This window comes from Manacus vitellinus, unplaced genomic scaffold (assembly GCF_001715985.3).
Source record: "Manacus vitellinus isolate BGI_N305 unplaced genomic scaffold, ASM171598v3 scaffold_0_pilon, whole genome shotgun sequence".
Lineage (NCBI taxonomy): Eukaryota > Metazoa > Chordata > Aves > Passeriformes > Pipridae > Manacus > Manacus vitellinus.
The window spans coordinates 33,647,615-33,669,806 of NW_021938789.1; the positions used below are offsets into that span (position 1 = coordinate 33,647,615).

The following is a 22,192-nucleotide window of genomic DNA, read 5'->3' on the forward strand; positions in this document are numbered from 1 at the left end:
GTCTTTCTACAGATAGAAGATGTTTCTGCAGATGGAAGCAGAAAAATTATTTGTGAGATTTGGATATCCAATTAAAAGATTTTTTTTCATGTTTCACATTGCATAACATTTATATATTCAATTAATTTTTGTTTTAGTTTATCTAAAAATATTTAGCATGTTCCCAAATCATATCTCAGGTTTTCAAGAGCATATATACCCTCAGTGCCAAACAGAATTTTGCTGAAGTAAGTTATCCAAGATCCATAGACCAGCATAGGCATTACTTTCCTTTTCTTTTCATGCCATCTCCCTAGTTCATTCATTACACATCTTTAAATCTCTTCAGTAAATGACAAACATTTATGCAAGCAATAGTCTCTTCACACTGGTTCATTCCTGGAGCAGGTCTGTCCTGTACTTCCCAACTGAATAAGCTTGATGCCATCTGATCCACCCATTTTCTCAAAGCAAGATAAACTACACAGATGTCATTCCTGACAGATTTATCTAATCCTGGTTGTAACGACAATGAATAGGATTCAATAAACTTCTCCAAAAATCTATTTTAAGACATCACTACTCTTATTAGCAAGTCTGCCAAGTATCTAATCTGATATTTTTCTGCAGCAATTTAAGCCAATTATTTCTTGTAACATTCATCATGGTATTCTTTTCAGGTATCTTTCAGATGTCTTTCACCTGTTTGACAGCTGCTATTTGAATCATCTTTTGTTAAGACCCACTCCTTGAGCCTCATTTTGGTGACTGTTTTCTAGGCCTCTCATTATTCCTGTTACTCCTTTTTTCAATTAATTCTTGTCTTGTTTGAAACCTTGTCGCAGAGCTGTACAAGGTGCTCTGTTTTAAGTGCTGCCAGAGCTCTGTGAAATTACTCTACATGTTTTGTAGGTTACACTCATGTTTATATATCCTCGTATGATAATGTTTTAAAACACTGTTCAGTTGTTCTTAATGAACTACATTCTTATTTTTCCTTTAAAATGGATGTCTAACCACTTGCTCCAGGTTGTATTTAAAATATGATTTGATTATTTTGTCTACCTTAGAGTAGAACATAGCAGTTTTCTGTATTGAGTTACATTATATTTTAGCCTGTTTCCATAATATGAGTATTTTTATTATGTTCCTATCTTCTGAAGTTACTCCTCATCCATGTTTAATAGAATATCTATTAGTTCATCTTCCAACCGATTAGAATCATAGAATAACCCGAGTTGGAAGGGACCGACAAGGAACATTTGAGTCCAACTCCAGGCCCTGCACAGAACAACACTAAGAATCACACCATGTTCCTCGGAGTGCTGTCGAAACACTTCTTGAATTCTGGCAGGTTTGATACTGTGACTGCTTCCCTGGGGAGCCTGTTCCAGTCCCCAGCCACCCTCTGGGTGAAGAAAACATATTCCCAATATTCAACCTAAACTTTCCCTGAGACAGCTTCAGGGCATTCTCTCGGATCCTGTCACTGATCACCAGAGGATGGAGATCAGTGCCTGATCTTCTGTGTCCTTCGTGAAGAAGTTGTAACTGCAGTGTCTCCCCTCAGTCCTCCAGGCTGAACAGACCAAGTGACCTCAACCACTTCTCATACGACTTCCCCTCAAGGCCCTTCACCATCTTTCTGTTTCTCCTGTGGATACTTTCTAGTAGCTTCATATCAGTCATATATTTTGGTGCCCAAAACTGCACACAGTATTCAAGGTGAGGTTTCACCAGTGCAGAGCAGAGAAGGACAATCACCTTCTTTGACTGGCCAGCGATACTTGTGTGATGTATCTTTTACTATCAATGTATTTTTAAAAGCCCTTTTTACTGTCCCTGACAGTACTGGGCAACTTCAACTCTAAGTGAGCTTTGGCCACGTGTTCTCTCCCTGCAGTGGCAAGCAGCATCTCTTTAGTCCTCCCATGTTACCCGACTTGCTTTCACTGGGCACTTTCTTTTTTTACCTTATCTCCAGAAGATCCCTGCTCGGCCAGGCCGGCCTTCTTCCTCGCCTGCTTGACTTCCAACATTTGGGAATTTCCTGCTCCTGTGCCTTTATGAGGTGGTATTTAAAAAGTGAGCATCACTGGTGGACCCCAGCACCTTCAAAAGCATTTTCCTAGGGGAAATTAAAAGACAGAATAGTTCCATGGTTGTGACTTAGCCTTGCTAAAGTCCACCAAGTGCAGTCTTCGATTTTGAGACACTGAGTGCTACTCTTGGAGGATCACTTGCAACTAGTTTGATATTCATATTACAATAGATGCACACAAATAACCATAATATGGCTTAATAGGTTGCAATGTAAAAGAGTGTGATGAGCCTTGGTAAAATCCAGCTACTTGCAATCTGTCCTTCAGAGTTTCTCAAAGGCTGTGAAGTTGCTCAGCCAGTTCAAGTATGCAAGGCTGGAAATATAAAATTCAACTAATTTGAAAACTTCTAGACCATATAAGTATTCTCTAAATGTTCTTTTTCACTCAACATAGAGATTTTACCTGTGTATAGATGACACATATATATATGTCCTGACATATTACTCCTTTCTGTAGAGGTTTCCTGAATATTTGAAGTCATCAAAAAGTTTTATATATATATAAAAATGTATAATTTTTACCTGGAACTTGGTTTACAAATACAAGGGAAGTCAGGATATTTGGAACTTAATGTAATAAATAAAGTGTATTCTGTCTTTGCATTTGTGCCAGTCAAATGCATGCAAAACCAGTAGGGTTTTTTCCTTATATTTTCATTTTTTCATTATTTTTCCATGGAAAAGTAGGTGGGGTTTTTCATCTTGAGAAAAAACTTTAGGCTCTTTATACGTACAATATACAGAGATATATTTGGCAGCCTTTGACAGTTACTTTGGAACAGAAGGTGGAAGAGCTTAATGAAATATATTACTGTCGTTTAATCTTTGAAACTCTATAATAATACTTCTAAGAGCAGAGCTCATGTATATCAAAATAACATGCACTGTAGTAGTTGTACCAGAAAGATAACTGTTCTCATCTTTGCTGTTGTAACAGTAAAGAAAGCTACATGAGTCATGTCTAAAGATGACACATACTCTTTGAAGTTTTTCCCACAGATTTTAATTGCTCATCTCTAGTTCACTAAACAATCTACTTTCTGTAAATGGTGAAGAATGTTGAGTCCATTTAAGACTGAACAGGTTTTCAAACAGGCAGAATATGAGTGAACAAATTGCATTTTTCTATGGGACACTTGACAGTACAGAAATGAGGAATTTTTCATCCTGAAATATATTGCCAAGAGACCCTGTGGTACATGTTTTTGTCTGTATTGAAGTGATTTATTTTCCTTAAGCGTTGTGCAAGCATATTGCTCTGAAGTTAAAAATACTTACTCTTCTGTCTTGAAACAAAACATGTGAAAATTCATACAGTAGAAGTGTCCTTAGAATCAAGCATACAAATGAGACGTGGTGAAACTCCAGCATAGAAAACTAATATCTAAGAGGAAAGGGGAATCAAGATCAGAAGATAAAAAGCTAGATTTATTCAAAAGTTAAATGGAATTTTTTCATGCATATAAGGGATTGTGATAAAAGTAGCACAAGCAGTTAGCAGTTTATAAAACCAGTTTAAGTAAGGAATATTACAAAATCTAACAGATGAGTGTCTTGAAAATTTCATTTTCAATTTCATTTTCCCCACATAGAAAAGTCACTAATAAAGCCAAATAAATAAACATTATTTTATTGCTATACATAATGTAATATTTCATGTATTTTTTTGCTATTTAAACTATTTAGATATTTTCCCCACAAAAACCAAATTATTTCATCACTGTCTTCAACACTACCTCTCCTTTTTTACCACTACTTCTTGTGTCCTCATAGTCTGTATGTCACAGATTTCTTTTTCTATGGAGTTTTTCAGGTATGTTGCTTGTTCTTCTACCAGCCTGAGAGTAACATGGAAGAAAGTTTTTATTTAGCTGAGCTATCTTAACAGTATCCCAGTGCACTATTTACTTGTGGAATGATGACAAGATGTTTGAACCAGAGTTATGTTCCTGGTGTCATTAGCTGCTGATATGAATTTGTCAGAACAGCCTGGATTCATTTCTGACTAATGCAAGCACCATGATTTTCCTTTGTTTCTGGAAACAATGAATATATCTCTGCTGCCTGCTTGCCCATAAAATGAGTTCATTGAGTTTAAAATTTTATCATACTTGTGAATGGGAGTACTGATTTGGAAGTGTTGTGTGCTGACCTTGCAATCAGTGTTTCCCCTGCCTGTGGCAGGTGTTGGACATTAAGTTTTTTTTTAACGTTTAAAAAGATAGCGTTATTTGCAAATAGGACTGAGTAGACAACTTAAAGGAAAACAAATCAAAAGGACTAAACTCACAACTCATTATGTTAGCTGGAGCAGCTATGAACTATTTACTAGTCTCTTCAGCTACATTCAAGTGAATCAAAGTAGAAGCACTGGAGTCTGTAAAAATAATCTCTCAAAAGATTAAGTGAGAAATTAAAAAAATATTCCTTTTTTTTTGGCACTCTTGATACTTTGCTTCTCAGTAAAACAAATCTGGAATGGGTTTATATGTCAAGTTTTAAGTGGTAGTCTCACTAAGTGGAGTAATCAAAACCTAAAGCACAGCTGTCTGTAGGTATGACTCCGTAAACTACTTAAGATTGAACAATAAAAATCCTCAGATCTTAAAATGAAAAGTTACCTCTTTTTAACAGAAGCACGTATTAAATTTGGACTGTAATCCCTTTCACAAACTCCAAATATTGTTTTGAATATCAAAATGTGAATTAGATACTGTTTGCAAAGAGGGCTGGTGGGCATCGTAGCTAATGCAAGCACTCTCCTGTACGGCCAGGATAATTGTGCAGAGGTACAAAAGATTGTTTCAAAATCATCATAGGCAGGTGTTTGCTTTACTGCCATTTTTTGGTCCTTTAGGAGATGTTATGGCTATATAGCTTTCAAATGGAGCAGTTCTGTTTGGGTTTTTTTGTTGTTGTTGTTTTTTGTTTGGGGGGTTTCTTTGCTTGTTTGGTTTGATTTTGGGTTTTTTTTGGGGGGGTTGTTTGTTTTTTGTTGTTTGTTTTTTTTTTAATTAAAAGTTTTTTTCAGCGTCATTTTACTTTAACAGTGCCTTTTTGGCAAAAAGTAAAGTATACTTCAGTTATTCAGATAATAATGATTTTATGGAAATACATAAAATATGTGGTATCCTTTTCTGTCTTCTTTTTGGTACTGGCAGTGCAAAAAGGTATTATATCAATACAGTGATGCAGCTCAGCTTATGCTAGGTAGAGAACTGCATGAGTGTGTGGCAGGACTGGAAGTCTGACTGCATGAAAGGTTGATGAAGTTCTGTAAATTCCCAGCACTTATATCTGCAAACTAGTGGAAACCTCAAGTGCAGCCTGTCAGGAAGCTTCTTGATTCTTACATGGCTAGAGTGCTCCCACCCCTTACATATTTTTAGGAGAGAGAGAGAAACTTTGATTCCGTGGTTTGCTGGAAAACCTGATAATTTTATAAGGGAATTGCATTAAACTGAGGTTAGATAACCCTAACGAAAGATGAGTCAGAGAATAAAAGATACAAAGTCTGGTGTGACTGTTCTTCTGAAGAGTTGTGATGCATAGAAAACACTTTTTACTTGTTACTTGAACTGGTTTTCTGACTCATATATTTCTATGTCATTTACCTGACTAATGACATATCTTCCGTCTTTTGTTCAAGGATGAAGTTTTCTCTGTAACCATCTCTCTCTTTTTGTTTTTTAAAAAGCTCTTTGTACATGCTTTTCCCCCCCCACTTTGTTTTTGGGTTTGTGTTTTTCCTGATAATACACTGACAAAATACCAGGGAAAGATCTCTATGTAAGGAACTGTTCTTTTGGAATAAAAGTTCAGCTTTTCAGAAGGAACGACAATGTACAATGATGTTAGTTTCTCTGTATGTGGTTTTTAGCTACATTATATTTGTGTGCTTGATACAACAATTCCATTTCTTGGTTAGATGCGTTTAATTTTTATATGGTTTCTTGATTGGAGCTCTAAGCATATAGATCAGAAGCACCGAAACTAATCTGTTTCCATACTGGAAAAGACAGTCACTATGCAGAATTACATCAGGTGCAGCTTTCCATTTTATTCATTAATGCTTTTTACTAGAATACTGTCATCTTAAAGACAGAAATTAAGTGATAAATTCTTTAACAATTCACTGTTAATTGGTTCCTATCAATAATTAATATTGTTACTGTGTTTATTTGCTCATATACTACAAATAAAACCAATGCACTCTACTTCCATTTAGCATGGATATTAAAATCAGTCTTACACCACACATGCATTCATGCTTGAATCAAGTCTGAAACTGTAGCCAGGTTAGGGACCAAAAACTTTGAACCTTTATTTAATCTAATTTTTGGTACGAAGGTAGCATATACTGCAGAAAACTTTTCCTAGCACCTGTGTCTGCAAAGATTTAAGCACAGTGAAAAATTGCTTCAAAATTCTTAAAGTTATGATTTTCTGTTATATGTTTTTATTAATGATAGTCATTCTCTCTCCTTACAGTGCAAATTAGAGTATCAAGCCTGTGTCTCAGGAAAACAAATCTCAGTGAAATGTGAAGGACGTTGCCCTTGCCCTTCTGAAAAATCCACAAATGCAGCCAGAAGTGATAGGAGAGGTGAGTGATGGTAATTCGTGTAATATTTTTAACAGCTGATTTCCAGAAGGAGGTAAGATTTTGCTCGCCAAAGATTACAGTTACCAGAAACACTGATTATTCTTGAATAAAACCAGCTTTATTTTGTTCAAGGTTTTCTTTGCCAAGAGCTTTGAAATTGTACCTGTAGTAAAATACCACGGTGTTATCAAATGAGCTGTTGTAGTATGACTTACTGCTGTTCTTATTTTGTTCTTTTATGCTCCTCGAGGTGCTTATGGCTGTATTTAAGACAAAGAAAAATTCATTCCTTGCTTCTTCATGTTTTCAGTTGAATATTCAAGAAAACAAAGTGTGATAGAAAAAAATGGAAACTTAAAAGTTCTTGTTACTGGTCATAGGAGCAAGTAGTTCCACTATGGAACTATTAGTAAAGGCTTCATTATATAAATGAGTCAGTTTGACAAGTGCTTGATAGGAATAAATCAGCTTCCTTTTGGACCACGCATGAGAATAGGCTGCTAGAAAATGAAGTTGCTTTGTACTCCTCTTTAACCATTGCTGCAGTTGAAACAAACTGGTGGAAAAAAAGTGATGGCTAAGAATATTTGTATTTCAGTGGCTCCCAGGTGATTTTGGAAGGTTGTTGTTAAACAAAGCGTGATACCATCTTCCGTGCTTCTGAATAAAGGGCTGTCATAGCATGAGGTTTTAGGGCACCATGGACGTGAATTTGCCAAGAGAAGCATGACTGGAGATCTGCATTTGTTTCTTTCTTTAGACTGATCTCTGTTAAATGCAATTTTTTGTTCTTTCTGTATAGTAACACTTCTGATGGGTAAGCTAAAATCTTTATGCACAAATATAATTGAAAATACAGCAGAATTAGTTTTTTAAGATTGAGGTTTTTTTCCTGTAGCAACCTCATACTGATAAAAGAAATCAACATTACATTCCTGCGTTGTGTTAACGTTGATATTTCACTATAGTTTGATGCGCTCTTCCAAATGTATTGTGCAAGAGAGTCTTACTGTTTCCATTATAAACTGTAGCTACTGCCAAAACTATTTTTTTTCGTAGTTTAAAAAATAAATTAACGTTCTTTTAACAATGAATAGAGATGACCACTATAAACATTAAGTTGTATGCAGGCATACAAATCAATTAAAAAACTGCTCTGAAACACTCATTTAGGTCACTTTTTTGGTCTTCAGCAATATAATTGATTGTGTAATTAAATATTAATTGAATATATGTCATTAAATACTTCCTGTGCTGTAACTCCTCTGCAAAATTATAGTGTTTTGATGGTTTTTAAGGCATTAATTTACAGTTTCAAGTAGCACCTTTAAATAAGTAGATAAACCTGTCATTTGCTCGCATTGTCAGACAGAACGAAAAGCACTGGAAGACACAGCACTGTATGGTTAATGTGACCCCTTTAATAAGATATATAATGTAACCCCAATGTGATTGCAGTATTCACTAACAATAATTTCTGCATCTCCAGGATGAATATGGGAATAATTCCTTAACAGTGGGCTTTAAGTGAAATTAAGATAATGAGCTGAAAAGAATCTCTCCATGAATAGCAGGCCTGTGATTCTCCAGTGTTAGTCTTTTAATATGGTATCATTGCCCTCAGTTTTTACCAAAACAAGATTAGTGTTTTCTCTGCTGGAAGTTTTTTCAACTGATGCAGTTATTTTTGTCCTTGGTGTGTCCGTTCAAGCACATTCTGTTTTTTGTACTCCTGTACTAAAACACTGAAAAAAATCTAGAGACAATTTTTTTTTGCTTCAAAAAAATGGAGTTGCTTTTAATTAGGATTGAACTCTTCTTGAAGATTTATGCTGCCAAGGGATCAAGATTGCTTGTGCCTAGTTATGTAAAAGAGAAGGAAAAAGGTTCCCATGTGTATGGGAATTAACACTAATCCCATCTTGACAGAATGTCAAGGCAAGCAAAATACAGGGCTTTTCCAAATGCTACATTTTATTGCTACACTGAAATTTGAATATCATTTTTTTACAAGGCCAAAGGCCAGGAGACTTGAGAAATACAAAAGTGAGCTGAGTATCATTACTGAAATTTCAGCCATTTTTGTGACAACACAAAATTTCTTAAAACGGCAGTTCTTATAGCAGAAGTTATAAGAATACAAGTTTTGTCTTTAAGTAGAACTCCATAAAGCGTTCTAACAATTGGACTCTGTGATCTTGGAGATAATTTTCAACCTAAATTATTCTATGTTTCCGTGATTCTAAGCTGTATACACATGTCAGTTGCTTACAAAATTGACGAAGCCAAACAGACAAAGTAAGATTATTATTCCTGTTTCAGGGATAACTGAAGTAAGGGTTTCCTGATATACATCCCTTATCTAAGGCAATTGTTCATCTTTTCAGATTAAAAAATTTACTGACTTTTTTGGTGTATCAGGAGAGCAAAGCATGTCTATGAACTTTTCCAGATAAGTCTTGATGTGGAATCCCATACTCCTTTGGGAAGCAAAATTAAACCAGTACTCAGAGAACCAGATTTTCCTTATAAAATGTATGTGAACCTAATCATAAAATCATAGGATGCTCTTAGTTGTAAGTGAATTCTAAAGTTTATCTATTCCGTATCTCTGATGAATGCATGAAGCAGATGAAGGTATCCGGGTTTTTGTGAAAGCTGTCTTATTTTAATGATACATTTAGAAACATTAGATCTAATCGATGTTCAGGGGCCCTTAGATTGAATCCATACATGAAAGGACTAAGAACTTCATCTGGAACTAGATGTGTAAGTTGCTGACAAAACAAAAGTAACAAGCAAAAAAAGACACAATAAAATAAAGATCTTTCTTTGTCATCTCTTTGTTTTGAATTTAGTTTAGAGAAAGCAATGGGTATCATATAAACTATAAACTACAGTAAGCACTCCAATATTGTTTTAGTTCAAGATATTACAAGAAAAAAAAAGATGGACATCTGTCAGTTATTTTGTACTGTTATTTAATTGATATTTAATTCATAATTAATGTAATGTATATTAATACATTTAATTATTGGTGTAGATCAAGAACTATGTTGCCTTTTTTTCTGCAAAAAGAAATAATGCAGTCTGTGGAATATGTGTCTTAGAAAAAAGGATAAAATTTTAACTTCATTTACTTCTTATGTCATTTAATGTGGTATATATAAGGCTTTATATATATATATTTTTACAGTATAATAGCTTATATTTTTAGCTGACTGAAAGAGCTGTTCTGAAAACTCTTAACTACTGAAAAATCTTAACTCTTAACTTCTGAAAAATCTTAACTCTTAACTTCAAAGGTATCTAAGAAAAGCATTAATTTTAAGTTGTCTTAAATTTGCTCTACTCAAGAGTACATATATTGGGAAAGTTTAATTATTCTTTAATATAAAAAACTTGAAAGAGTGCCTATGTTTTATTTCCCTGTTGAGCTACACTAAAACTGTGATAATTGTGTGCTGTGACATGCCCAGGATCCTGCTCTTCCAAACAGAGTATTTCAAAGTGTGCTACAGCATCGTCCTGGATTATCTCTTTGTATATCTTCATCATAGAAATAAGGTTGGGATTCTGCCCTGACACGGAGTCAAGGCAGCTGGCATATGTAGTCATACCCAAAAGCTCAGAATCAGTTGAAGGTCCTGCAGTTTAAATGGCAAAAGATATGGCATTATGGGTAAAATACTGCATATTCATCAGCTACTGAAATACAAGAATTTGCTCTCAATAATTTTTGAGTTAATTTCTAATAAATCCTGTGATAAGAGCTCACTTGATATTTTCACTAAAATAACAGAGATAGGCTTATATTCATAGAAGAAAAATAGGGCTTCTCTTTATTTCATCATCTGAGGAGGACTGTATAGGGGTAAGACTGGAAGCTTCTATAAACATCATACTCTTTGAATCTAAGCTTTTACCAGGTGGAATTGAAAAGGCAACTGAAATTGCATGCTGAAAGGATTTTCAGTTAGCATATATGAAAGACTTTAATCACAGAATATAGGTGCTCTCTCAGCTGTATCCTGTTTTGTACTGAGTACTACCGAATTGTTAATTGCTGTGGAGAGATGAGGATAAGTAACAGTAGGATTAAAGATGCTCTGGATTCTGTTTCATTCTGTGTGCATCAGTGCTTGAAAAGCAAATAGAGGGACAAATAGCAAAACAGGACTCTCCCAAATCCTCTCATTTAATTTGCATAACATCATCTTTTCAATACATGACCTCCACCAGTCTTTGTATAGTACAGGTATAGATGCCAAAAAAGAGCTTTTGTTTTGTTTGCATTCAGAGAGTACACTGAATGGTTTCCAGACATAAAAAATAAAGAGATCGAGGGCCAAAAATAATGTTTGTGTTAACTCTTTAATCTCTACTTTGTATTTTTGCCTTTCAAAGACAGATAGTACTGTTTTGTAATTCCCTTTTTCTCTTTTGCCAGATGAACTACAGGACATCAATAGAAAAAATCTGTATTCAAACCAACATATACTAGACCAATTAGACCTGATATTATCAGTGGTCAGTTATGGGATAGCCAGAAGGAGCCATTTGTGTGAGACAATGAGCAAAATTCCCATCTAGAAGGTGAAGAGGTTCATGCTGTGTGATCAAGAATAAAATTTGACTTTCAAACCTCAAATAAGACAAAGATAACCCACCAAACAAAATTAGTGTTATATTATAGTGCTGTTCGGGGTTTATTTACAAATATATTAGTATGTTTTAAAACATTTCCTAAAAGATCTAATTGTAACATTTAATTTTACACTTTCATGCCTGTTACAGAAAGTAAGTGACTAGCCTATAAAAAGATGTACAGAGAAGCATGCTCATTTTCATCATGGGAAAACTGTTCTCAGTTGTTAACTTTCTCTGAAGAATATGTACAGTAAATGGAAGGGGGTGGTCTCAGTAGTCTGGGAGTAGCAGTAGCAACATTTTATATATGTGACAAATTTGCAGTAGGTAATTGTCAGCTTTCTCGTCTACTGTTCTTCTTAGCCATACATTTACATTCAATGAAATATTTTATTATGTAATTACTGCTGCAGTTCTATAGAATGCAACATTAAAAGAAAATCTCTATGCATTTTTAGTTGCTTAATTTTCATTAGAAAATTTTACTGATTTTTCTCAAAATAGTCTGTAGCAGAAGCCTGAAATACAAGAGCAAAACTATCAGTGGTATCAGTGGAAGCACTCAAATTAAGAATGTGTCTCATCTGTTCTGGCATATACTGTTTGAGATTGATATCATTTTGTGACAACAAAAATCTAGGCTGGTATGTCTGCTCTTGCCTTTACTACTGGCATCAACATGAATCTTGTCATTGATTTAAATGTAAATAGGGTTTAACATTGTGACTCAGTTTCCTTGTTAGAAGAAAAGACATCATCCATAGGTAAGCTTTCTTACTCGACTATTTCTAAACAGTATTAATGCTTTGAAACCTTTTATGATTTTAAAGATACTACAAAGATAAAATGTATTACTCTATATCCATTTTAGTTCTTCAGAAGCTGTTGACTTAGCAGTGAATGCCCATTTTGCTTTTACTGCTTTTTGTACTAGAATACATAGTTTTCACTTGTGAATCTTAAAGCTGTTCATCTTAGACCTGTATTTGTCCAGGCACACAAGCTGAAATATTGGTTTTCCCTTTTTTTAATTCATTATATACATTTACAGTAATGGTGAGCTGTAGGTATAGATTATATATAAATTGAAGCTATTTGAAGATAAAATGAAAATTGATGCGTTGTAGATTTTTATACTTTGAAATTTGGTCATCCTAATTCATTAAGGATGGAGTTTTTTTCCCTCTGTTGTATTAAGGGTGAATGATGGACCACTTTTTACTTGATCTTCAATAAGAAGTACTGTTGTTTTATCAGATTTTAGTGCTTTGCTATATATTTTATAAATGCTAGGTTATTTCTGAGATAGCAGGCTAATAATCTTAGCAGCAGTTCATTTGTATCTGTAAGTTGTTTCTATATCTATGATAAAAAGGGAATATGCTAGCACAAAAATACTGTATTATTGCAATTGTAAGACACCTAAGATTCATTACTGTGTTTGTGTAATAACAGAAATGCAATGGAGCTAATTTGTTTTGTCTCTCAATGTTAAGATAAATTTTCTGCATAAATCTTGTTTATATTTTTTAACTGAATATCTTTTTTGCTTGAGTGATGCTGAGCCAAGTAAAATTGTCATCAGTATCTTCTTTCATTAATCAAACTCCATTCTCGGACTTTCTGAAAAGAGACCACTCCATCATAATTAGTAGTAATCTACTGTAGTGTGATTGGTAACAATCTAATGTGGTGTAGAATGACAGAGAATGTGTTTGGAATGAGAGTGATCTGACCTGTATGCCCACAATCCCCGGTTCCCTCCTCATGTAGCCTGAGCTTAGCCAGAACCCACCCACATACCAGGCTTCGATCCCCTGGAACCCTGGGAAAGATTGGAAAGAAGAGGTATCGGCCACTTGCTGTATAATGTCTGTGCGTGATGTGGAAGCAATGAAGGGCCAGTGGAAGGACTTTGAAGGACTGGGGAAATGGAGATGCAGCTGTATAACCTGTTGTTAGACTGTAGAAGTGGCTCCATTTGTCAGTTTTGCTTCAGATGCATGTTTCTCCTGTAATTTCAAACTTCTGCATGGAACAGTGTGTGTTCAGTTTGTTTTAAACACCTTTATAATTCAAAAAGGATAACTAGAATTGGTTAGTCTATTGGTTGATGATATTTTGGCTAAAAAATTTTTACTTTTGCTTTCTGTTCTTACAGGGATTAAAATATTTGGGAACAAGCGATAGAAATATGTGTCTTGCTAAAAAGAAGTGATATGACAAACACAAGTAGAGCAATGAAGCAGAGACATTCTAGTAAAAAGTATACTATTAATTCAAATCAGAGTGGAGCTGATAGTGTGAAAAAAAGAAAACTAGTAGAATGTGCTTGAACAGTGATTTATATTTTTGTAATTCTCTGCCATGTACTCATAATTGCAGAAGAAATTAAAATTCCATTGAATTTGACTGTTAGAAGGAAGAAGTGAAGGATTAAGGGGAGATTGTCCATCCCATAATAATATAGTTTATATAAAAAAGGCTAGAGTGTATATGCTGTGTTTATGAAAAATAATCCACATAACACTGCAGAACATATTCAAGAATACTTTGAAAAAGGACATTTTATTGTTGCCAGGATTAAGTGTAATCCTTAGAAAGGATTGTTAGCTGAGTGCTTGTTGTCAATATTGCAAAGAGCTACAACACTAAAGGGAAAACAGAAATATTACATACCTATCACTGGAAACAACTCTTTGCTCACAGTTCCAAGTGCCTTTGCAACAGCAGCCTACCCTAAAATGACCTTGTCTTTGCTCTTTATTTCTTTATTTGGACTACTTTCTTATTTCCAAGTCCTTCCACTTTTATGGCTGCTTTTAAAAGCCTTGGGTACTCAAGCTATGCAGCTTTGACAAATCCAGGTATGTATATCATATCCACAAATTTACTTTTAAATGGAAAAGGCTGAGGTCTCAAGGCTGTGGAAATCGGTTCTAGCCTGCTGTGGTGAGTTGCCCTTCAAGAAGTTGCTTCTCATATTTCTTCTGTTAGCAGCAAACGAGCACATAACTGGAGATCTGGCCCTGTGTTCAAGTATTTGTGTAATGCAGTTTTGAATTTCTAAAATAATGTTAGTGTCGCATCTCTGCTCACTGTGTGAGTATTTTTTATCACAGGATGCCGAGGTCAGGCATGTCCTGTGCTAGTTGTGGCTTACAAAACAAGTGTGTATGTTTGAGAAGGTGGGCACAGCTGGAATTCCTCGGTGACCTTGTCCATCCTATGCACAGGAAGCAATTTCAAGGTGAAATTTCCAGGCTTCCTTTCAAGTAAAACTAGCTAGTTCCCTACAAATAAGTGTATTACACACGTGGGATGGACACTTAGAATAATGCATTGCCTGTTTTGTAATCCTTGATTTCTACGGGGCTGTTCAGACACTCAGAGCCATTTAGACCCTCTGGTTCTTTTTACGTAAAGACTCAGTATATGCAAGATGAGTAATTAGTCATTCAGAGTTTTTTTCTTACTATTACAAAGTAATATATACCTTTAGTATATACTCTTCATATACTTTTCACAGAGGAAAAGATTTCTCTGTAGGAAGGAGGTTGCTTTAAAATGATTTGTTATGAAAATTTTGATTAGCTTGGTTGATTTCTCTATTTCCTTTCCCCCTATGTTTTAGTAGGGGGAGAAAACCCAAAGAACTCACATGGTGAATATGTCTTTAGAGGTAAAAAAGTTAACCTTCAGTGTATCAGCCTGTGGTTTTGTGCTGCTGCAGTTTTAAGAGAGTTAGACAAGCTAACCTGTTGATGAAAGAAGATAATAAATGCTGTTTCATTTTGTGTTTTATAATCATTAATTTTCACTTAGGTCTTTAAACAATTAATGAACAAAGTCAGTCCTAGAGTCTCTGAAACACTCAAATTATTTGGAAAGTTTAGTCTGTGTAGCACAACAAACTCTCTTAATAAACTATTATAGGTATTCATGAGATCATGCTTTTTATAGGATATATTCTTTATTTTCTTTTGCTCTCTGCCAACCAGCTTTCATAGATTATAAAGCTGGAAGCTTAAATATAGTCCAGACCATTAAAATGGTGTTGCATTCAATTATAATGGCTATAATTGCCTTAATTATGTAAATGAAGGGGCCTTGCCAATCTTACAATACATTAAAGGCTTTAGAAGTATGTCACAGTAGTTGTATTGAAATAAATAACCAAAAGAGATGCAGATGATATGCTGAATATCTGGATCAGCATTGTCTTTCTGTTAATGCAGTGTAAAATAAGCTAACAGGATGCTGCTATATTTGCATCTTCATTACTGATGTAATGGTAATTTTTTTTTACTGATACTATTTTTATACTATCGATATGCAGTAATATTTAAAAGTCTTTCATTGCTCATCAATAGGAGATAACAATAAGAAAAAATCCTCTTTTTTTTTTTAAAATCAGGTAATTCTTTTTGACTAGTTTATTTGCCCCTCCTTATTTTTGGCGAGTAAAACATTTGGTGCTGATTTTGTAACCTGATTCTGACTTATTTTTTCCTGTAATTATATCAGAACTTATTGGACAGTGAAGCTATTTGAGATCCTTAGGGAGCTCAGGAATGGACTGATGATGGTGCAGTAGTGTCCTGAAGGAGTGTTGGATCTGTGAGATTCACTGAGTTGTCTTCAAGTAGGATGTAAACCCAGTGGTATTTAAAGAATGTGTGATACCCTTTTTGCAACCATTTCTCAGTAACATTAATTGAATCTTTAGTATTTCAATTTCCTATTTACTTTACTACTTCAACTGTGCTATCTGTGCTCCATCTTAAATAGTTGCAGTATCACTTTTCTGAAGTGACTGTTCTAATAGCTGCTAGAATTTTGATATTTTTTTTAAAATATCAAAGTCCTTTAGAAGACAGGGGTTAAAAAGTCTGGTTTTGGCAGCTATTGCTAATGTTTCTATAGTTGCTACACAAAAATTGACAGAAATAAAATGTGCTAATTACAGCATCAATATCCTGGTGATATGGTTGCCCTTTCTAATTTTTTTTTTTAACAAGCGTGTTGGGTCTCATTTATTCTTTGAAGCTGATCTCTGTCATAGTAACTAATTTCTGCTTGAGCTAACTTTAAGCAAATATTCCAATAATTCATTATGCAAGGAAAAAATTTTACTTGGTATCAGCATGTCCCTATGTGGTTACACAATGTCTTCTTTCTTTCAGTAGTTAAAATATAATCAGTTAATTTCAACAGTTAAAATATAATTACACATAAATGTACAAGTTTTCTCTAAGAAAAATCTTTCTCACTTCTCTTGAGCATACAGACGGAACAATACTGATTTACTGTTTCACTTTTACTCTTTTTGTATAAATATTTGAATGCTCTTTCACAATTGAAAACCTTTATTCTCTTGGTTGGTGTAATGTTTTGAGGCACTACTGGAATGGTTTAATGTGCCTAGTGTGTATTCACTGATGCTCTGAAAATGTCTGCATTTTAAAAGTATGATGACACCTAGGCCATGTTCACATCATCTCATTATCCTACTCATTTCAAGCTCTGATAATTTCTAAAAGTTTGAAATGATGATACAATGGTAAAAAGAGATTTTACAGTTTCATCCTCTCCAGGACAATCCTTACATACTTCGGACTGTCTTTGAAAATACATTTTCCTTTTCCTTAAAAAAAAAAAATCCTTACTTTCTATGCAAAATTGTCATTTTACAACTCCTGCTAGCTTTGAGTCTTCATGTAAGTTACTATAGTTTTACTCAGAGTCCTGGTAAGGAAATTTAAACAAATATGCACTAGTGTCAGCAAGATCTAAATCTATTTCAGGTGATACATTTTTATATCTTGACTGTTTTTACTGCCAAGAAGGCAGATTTTATATTGGTAAATAAAAAGATTTTTTTGTATTGTTGATGAATCAGCATTATGAAAAAATATATTAATGAAATTATTAAATTCTACATGCCTTAAATTATAATAATTACCCAAAAGTGTTGCATTTTATCTGCATCACAAAATACAATATTTAATTTTATTTTTTCTTGATGTCTTAATTTTATATCCCAGATGCAGACTACTTTACATGTCAGAAATCTGCTAAATAAAACATTTAAGTCTTCATGGGAAATGAAAAACCCAACTTCTGCCCTGAAGGCACCATGGTCCATGAAATTAGCTGTGGCATCTGTTTTAACTGTTGTTCCTGCTGATACTGCAAGATCAAGTGCTACAGCCACCTTGCATGCAGGCATCAGCAATTGTTCAGTTGTGTCAAACTGTAAGCTTTGGCTCATTAGCATGGTGGCACCTTTATAATAGTCTGAATGCTAAATTAAAAGCATTTGGCTTTAAAACATAACACCCCCTAAAATTAAATGGCTTTGAAAAACAAGTTTGTATTGTGATTTGCTAGTACTGAAATATGTTTTTGTAGGGAAAAAAACAAGTCTCTGCTAAGAGTACATGGCAAGTCATAAGAAATCCTGGATTGATAGATCTTTAATGATAATTCTTGTCAAAACTATTTGCATTATTTATGCTCTTTAAATAGAAGTTTATTATAAATTCCTGAGAATAGTAGTAGAGCATGAAACATTTAAAAAGAGATTTGTAAAGCCAGCTTTGAAGGAAACTAAGTAAATTAAGATGGCTTTGTTCTGTTTGGTCTCTTCAGCAGAGTTGTCTTCTTTTCTGAGATTAGGTGTAGATGAAAGTTTCAAGCAAGTTTGTATCACAGTTTACTATGTCTCATAGGAATCTGATTTTTTGGGTCTAGTTTTTCTTTTAAGGTCAGTATTTGAAGTTGATTAACCTCTGTAGTATTTCTCTCTACACAGTTTAAGAGGATTAAAAGGTACTTCTGAGATAGATGCCACTAATAAGCTGTTATTATTTAGTTACCTTCTTTCAAAAGGTTTAGCTTCAGAAGAGGAATACCAAAAGAGTGTATAGTTTTAACAAAGTGAACAGAGTACTGTTGCAGCTTAGAAAAAACAAAGAAGATTGTATTACTCTTTCTGTGTTGTATTTCACCCTGTTTGAATCTGTCAAAGAGGAAAAAAACCACAGTTTATACAAGTATATTCAAGTCAGTTGGGATGTTTCTGACAGTTTAATTGGTCATCAGATCATAACTAGGCTTTGTAGAAAATAGAATACATAAAATTAGGAAAGCAAGTTTAAAAGAAAATTACTACATATTGGACTAATTTAGGAAGCATTGTCCACCAGCTCTAAAGACTACTGGTAGGTAGTTTAAAAGTATTTTTTCTGAGTCAAAAGCTGAAAATAGCCAACAGTATGAAGTGTGTCAAGGCTAAAGAATGCAGGCAGTTGTCAGAGATGAGCATTTGTGACAATTTGCTACCTAGAAAAAGAAAGCTAAAGATCAATTCAGTTATTCACAAGATTATTGTGTACATGTGTTTATTTCTTGACATCTCTAGAATTTCATTCTTTAGAGTTAAAGTTAGATTTTGTAACTCAAGCACTGATTTACCATGTCTGTAGTTCATCCAGATAGTCATGTAATTGTGAGTGAGAGCTCTCACTGTATGTAAGGATTAGCAGCCTGGACCTGTTACAGCAAGCACCTTTGTAATGTTTGTTTGTGGGCAACATGAATCTTGTCATGTAAAGATGCAGTGGTCACGTTTACCTGTAGAAGCAGACTGTCTTGATATCCTTAACATACAGCACGTGGGGTTCTTAGAATTTCATTGATGTGAGTGATGTATGGGGCTGATTTCTTTAGCTTGTTGAAAAAGGTTCTCAGACAGGCATTTAGCATGCAATATTGAGTAAATATAGTAATTCAGCTTTCTAGCTGGAGTATATACCCTTTCTGGAGAACATCCTAATTTTCTTGTGCGGAAGAACTGTATATTACTACTTTCTTTGTCTTTGTCCTTTGTCCTATAGGCCACTTTGTACTATTTTGCACATACTATGTAACAGTTCATTCTGCAAGTAATTAAGTCTAAGGTATTAGTCTTTGTAAGTTAGGGTAGGATAGTTAGAGTGAATGATAAGCATTGTTACTCATTTATCTTGTTGTTTGATTTGCTATTTTAGTTTGTTGATATTATTTGAAGTTACTTCAGTCTTCCACATAAAGATTTGTAATAAGTGATACCCAGTGCCATAAACATATTTCCTTTTTTTTTTCTTTTTTAATTTAAGCTATTTCTAAATTCCTCCAATGTGTTGTGTAACAACAGACTTTGATATGACCAGGATATCAGGCTTCTGATTTGCTCCATTTCTCTTTTCAAAACCAGAAACAAGTACAGAAATAAGCTTGACGGTGTGGTGTGCGGAGGTGGAAAACTTCATTTAGTGTAAAAGGAGACAGGAATACCTTTTTTCCTCAAAATAACCTGTGCAACTAACACAGAGAATCTTAACAAAGATCCAGTAAATGAAGACTTAAACTAACCGTCTCTTGAGTTGATCTTTGTTGAGATGTTTGAAATTATCAGTAAGATAGTTCACTACCAAACTTTCACCAGGCTACACACCAGTATTACAGAATCACAGACTCAACTAATGGTTGAGATTGGAAGTGACCTCTGGAAGTCATCTTGTCCAACCCCCTTGCTCATGCACAGCCACCTAGAACAGGTTGCTCAGAACCATGTCCAGACAACTTTTGAATATCTCAGAGGATGGAGCCTCTCTGAACAACCTGTGCAAGTGCTCAGTTACTCTCAAAATGAAAAAAACATTTCGTCATGTTCAGCAGAAACCTCCTGTGTTTCACTTTGTGGCCACTGCTTCTTGCCCTGTCACTGGGAACCACTGAAAAAAGCCTGGTTCCATTTTTGTGTTCTCCCTCCAGGTATTTATATACATTGATAAGATTCCCTTGAGTTTTCTTCTCCAGGGAAAGCGGTCCAAATGCTTTCAACATTTCATCATGTGAGATTTTGTTGATTGACAAAATGTAAAACAAAAAGTGCACATTTTAATTAGCTAACCAAAGTTGTCTCACTATCATAATAGAATCTCAGGACTGATTTTGTCATATTCAGTGACAATTAGTGAGACAATTTGGTTAGCTGTGAAGACCTGTGAAAGAGAAAAAGCTTCAAAAAGTGGTCTGAGAACTATAGCATATATATCTATACTTAAAAAACACTAAACTTAGTTCATTGTGCTTCTGCGTGCAAATGAGTATTTTTCTTCTTTAGCCAAAATACAGAGAAAGAAATACAATCTGATCTGACATTTTTGAGGAACAAGTTGAGAAATGTGTAGCTTAGCATATAGTGTAAAATGTAGTCATGAAAATGTGATTTTTAACTCCAAATACATTTATCACAAAAAATTCTTTGTAATTTCAAAGTGATGATGTAAATCCATAAATTTCCTAGAAAACTTCATACAATTTACAGTGATTCTAGATTTATATGTTAGCTTATGTCAGAGTTCCTATTTAAGAGAAATGTCTTCAAAAAAAATATTGTTTGCTTACATGCACACACAATGCAGAAGTCTATAATGCTTCACATATATATATATACACACGCTATATGTATGAGGCACCTAGAACACTGAAACTGTTCTGTGAAATTGAGCACTGTGATTTATTTTGGAAGGTAACATAGTCATATACAAGATAGACAGAAAAGTACAATCAGTAGTAGTAGCCTAGAAACTGAACATATTTTCCAGAACATGAGCTCATAAAAAGTCTTGCAGATCATAAAGCCTGCAAAACAGCCTTCACTTTCCATCTACTTCAGGCCCAGTGATGTAACATTCAATTTAATCCTACATAAGCTTTTTAATAGGGTAATGATTTATTCTTGACATTTGGACAAAGGACACAAGGAGCCTTGGAAGTAATTTTTAAATTCCTAGCTATATATATATATTTATATCTAGAAGAAAGTTGAGGATAAGTGTAAGGATAAAATTATACTGAATTTCATTACCACAGAGGTCATCAAATAATTGCACAATCTACTATTCCTTTTTTCTGTTATTCTACCTCTAAGCAGGATTTCTTCAGACTGGAAGAATGTTTCTTTTGCAGTTTAGGACTTTCATAATGGAAATAGAAATGTATATATTCATTAAGAAGGCATTTGCAAAGAGACTGACGGTGTTGGCATACATTTGTTAAGCCCTAAGCCAGTCCATGTGTGCAGATCACCTGCACTGCATATACAGTGAGTTTGGTGTATCCCAGAGGCTTGCAGTTTAATGACTTCAGAACTGTATACCCTTCTGGGAGAGCTGAACATGAAATGGTCTGATCAGAGCTTCTGATCTTGTTCTCATGAAATTCTTTTTTCCCAGAGTTTTGGGGTAGATAAAAACCAGCATTTTAAAAAAACGGAAATATGGGAACTTTTTTCCTGTATTGTTGAGCAGTTTGTTTCAGTGTACCACATGGACATGGATCATTATGTTATATAAAATAAAAGTGCATATAAAATCCTTATCAAGCATTATAAATGCTCATCAGTGTTATTCTGAACAATGAAAAGTTCCTTTTGCAGTGGAAGCCAAACAGTAACAAAGTGAAAACAAAGTGTATCTGCCTATTGCGATCTTCATAGATGACCTATTTTTTTGCTATCAGTGTCTCAGTGTTAGACTGCATTATTTAATTTTTTTAAAACTTTGAATTTCTTAACCTGTGACATATCAGGCCATACAAAAAAGGGACTATTTCCTTTCTTCTTTCAATACTATGAGAGAAAAAGTTTATATGCGGACTCAAAAATTACACGTAACAGTATTCATTTTCTTTGTAGTGATTGCATAAATGTCAGTCAATTAATTTAGATTAAAATGTTCAGCATCTTACCTTTCTGTAAAAATGTTTTACATTTTAGTATTTTCAAAAAAAAGAATAAATAC

At 34.3% G+C, this 22,192-nt stretch overlaps 1 protein-coding gene across 4 annotated transcripts in view; it reads left to right on the top strand.

Moving 5' to 3' along the window:
- Positions 1-22,192, top strand: part of SPOCK3 (SPARC (osteonectin), cwcv and kazal like domains proteoglycan 3) — a 177,904-nt gene that overhangs the window by 121,528 nt on the left and 34,184 nt on the right. For all 4 annotated transcript variants that reach the window (XM_018071059.1, XM_018071069.1, XM_018071053.1 and 1 more), the window contains one exon: positions 6,575-6,689. In XM_018071059.1, the coding sequence (XP_017926548.1) occupies positions 6,575-6,689 (115 nt within the window). The remainder of the gene's footprint in view (positions 1-6,574; positions 6,690-22,192) is intronic.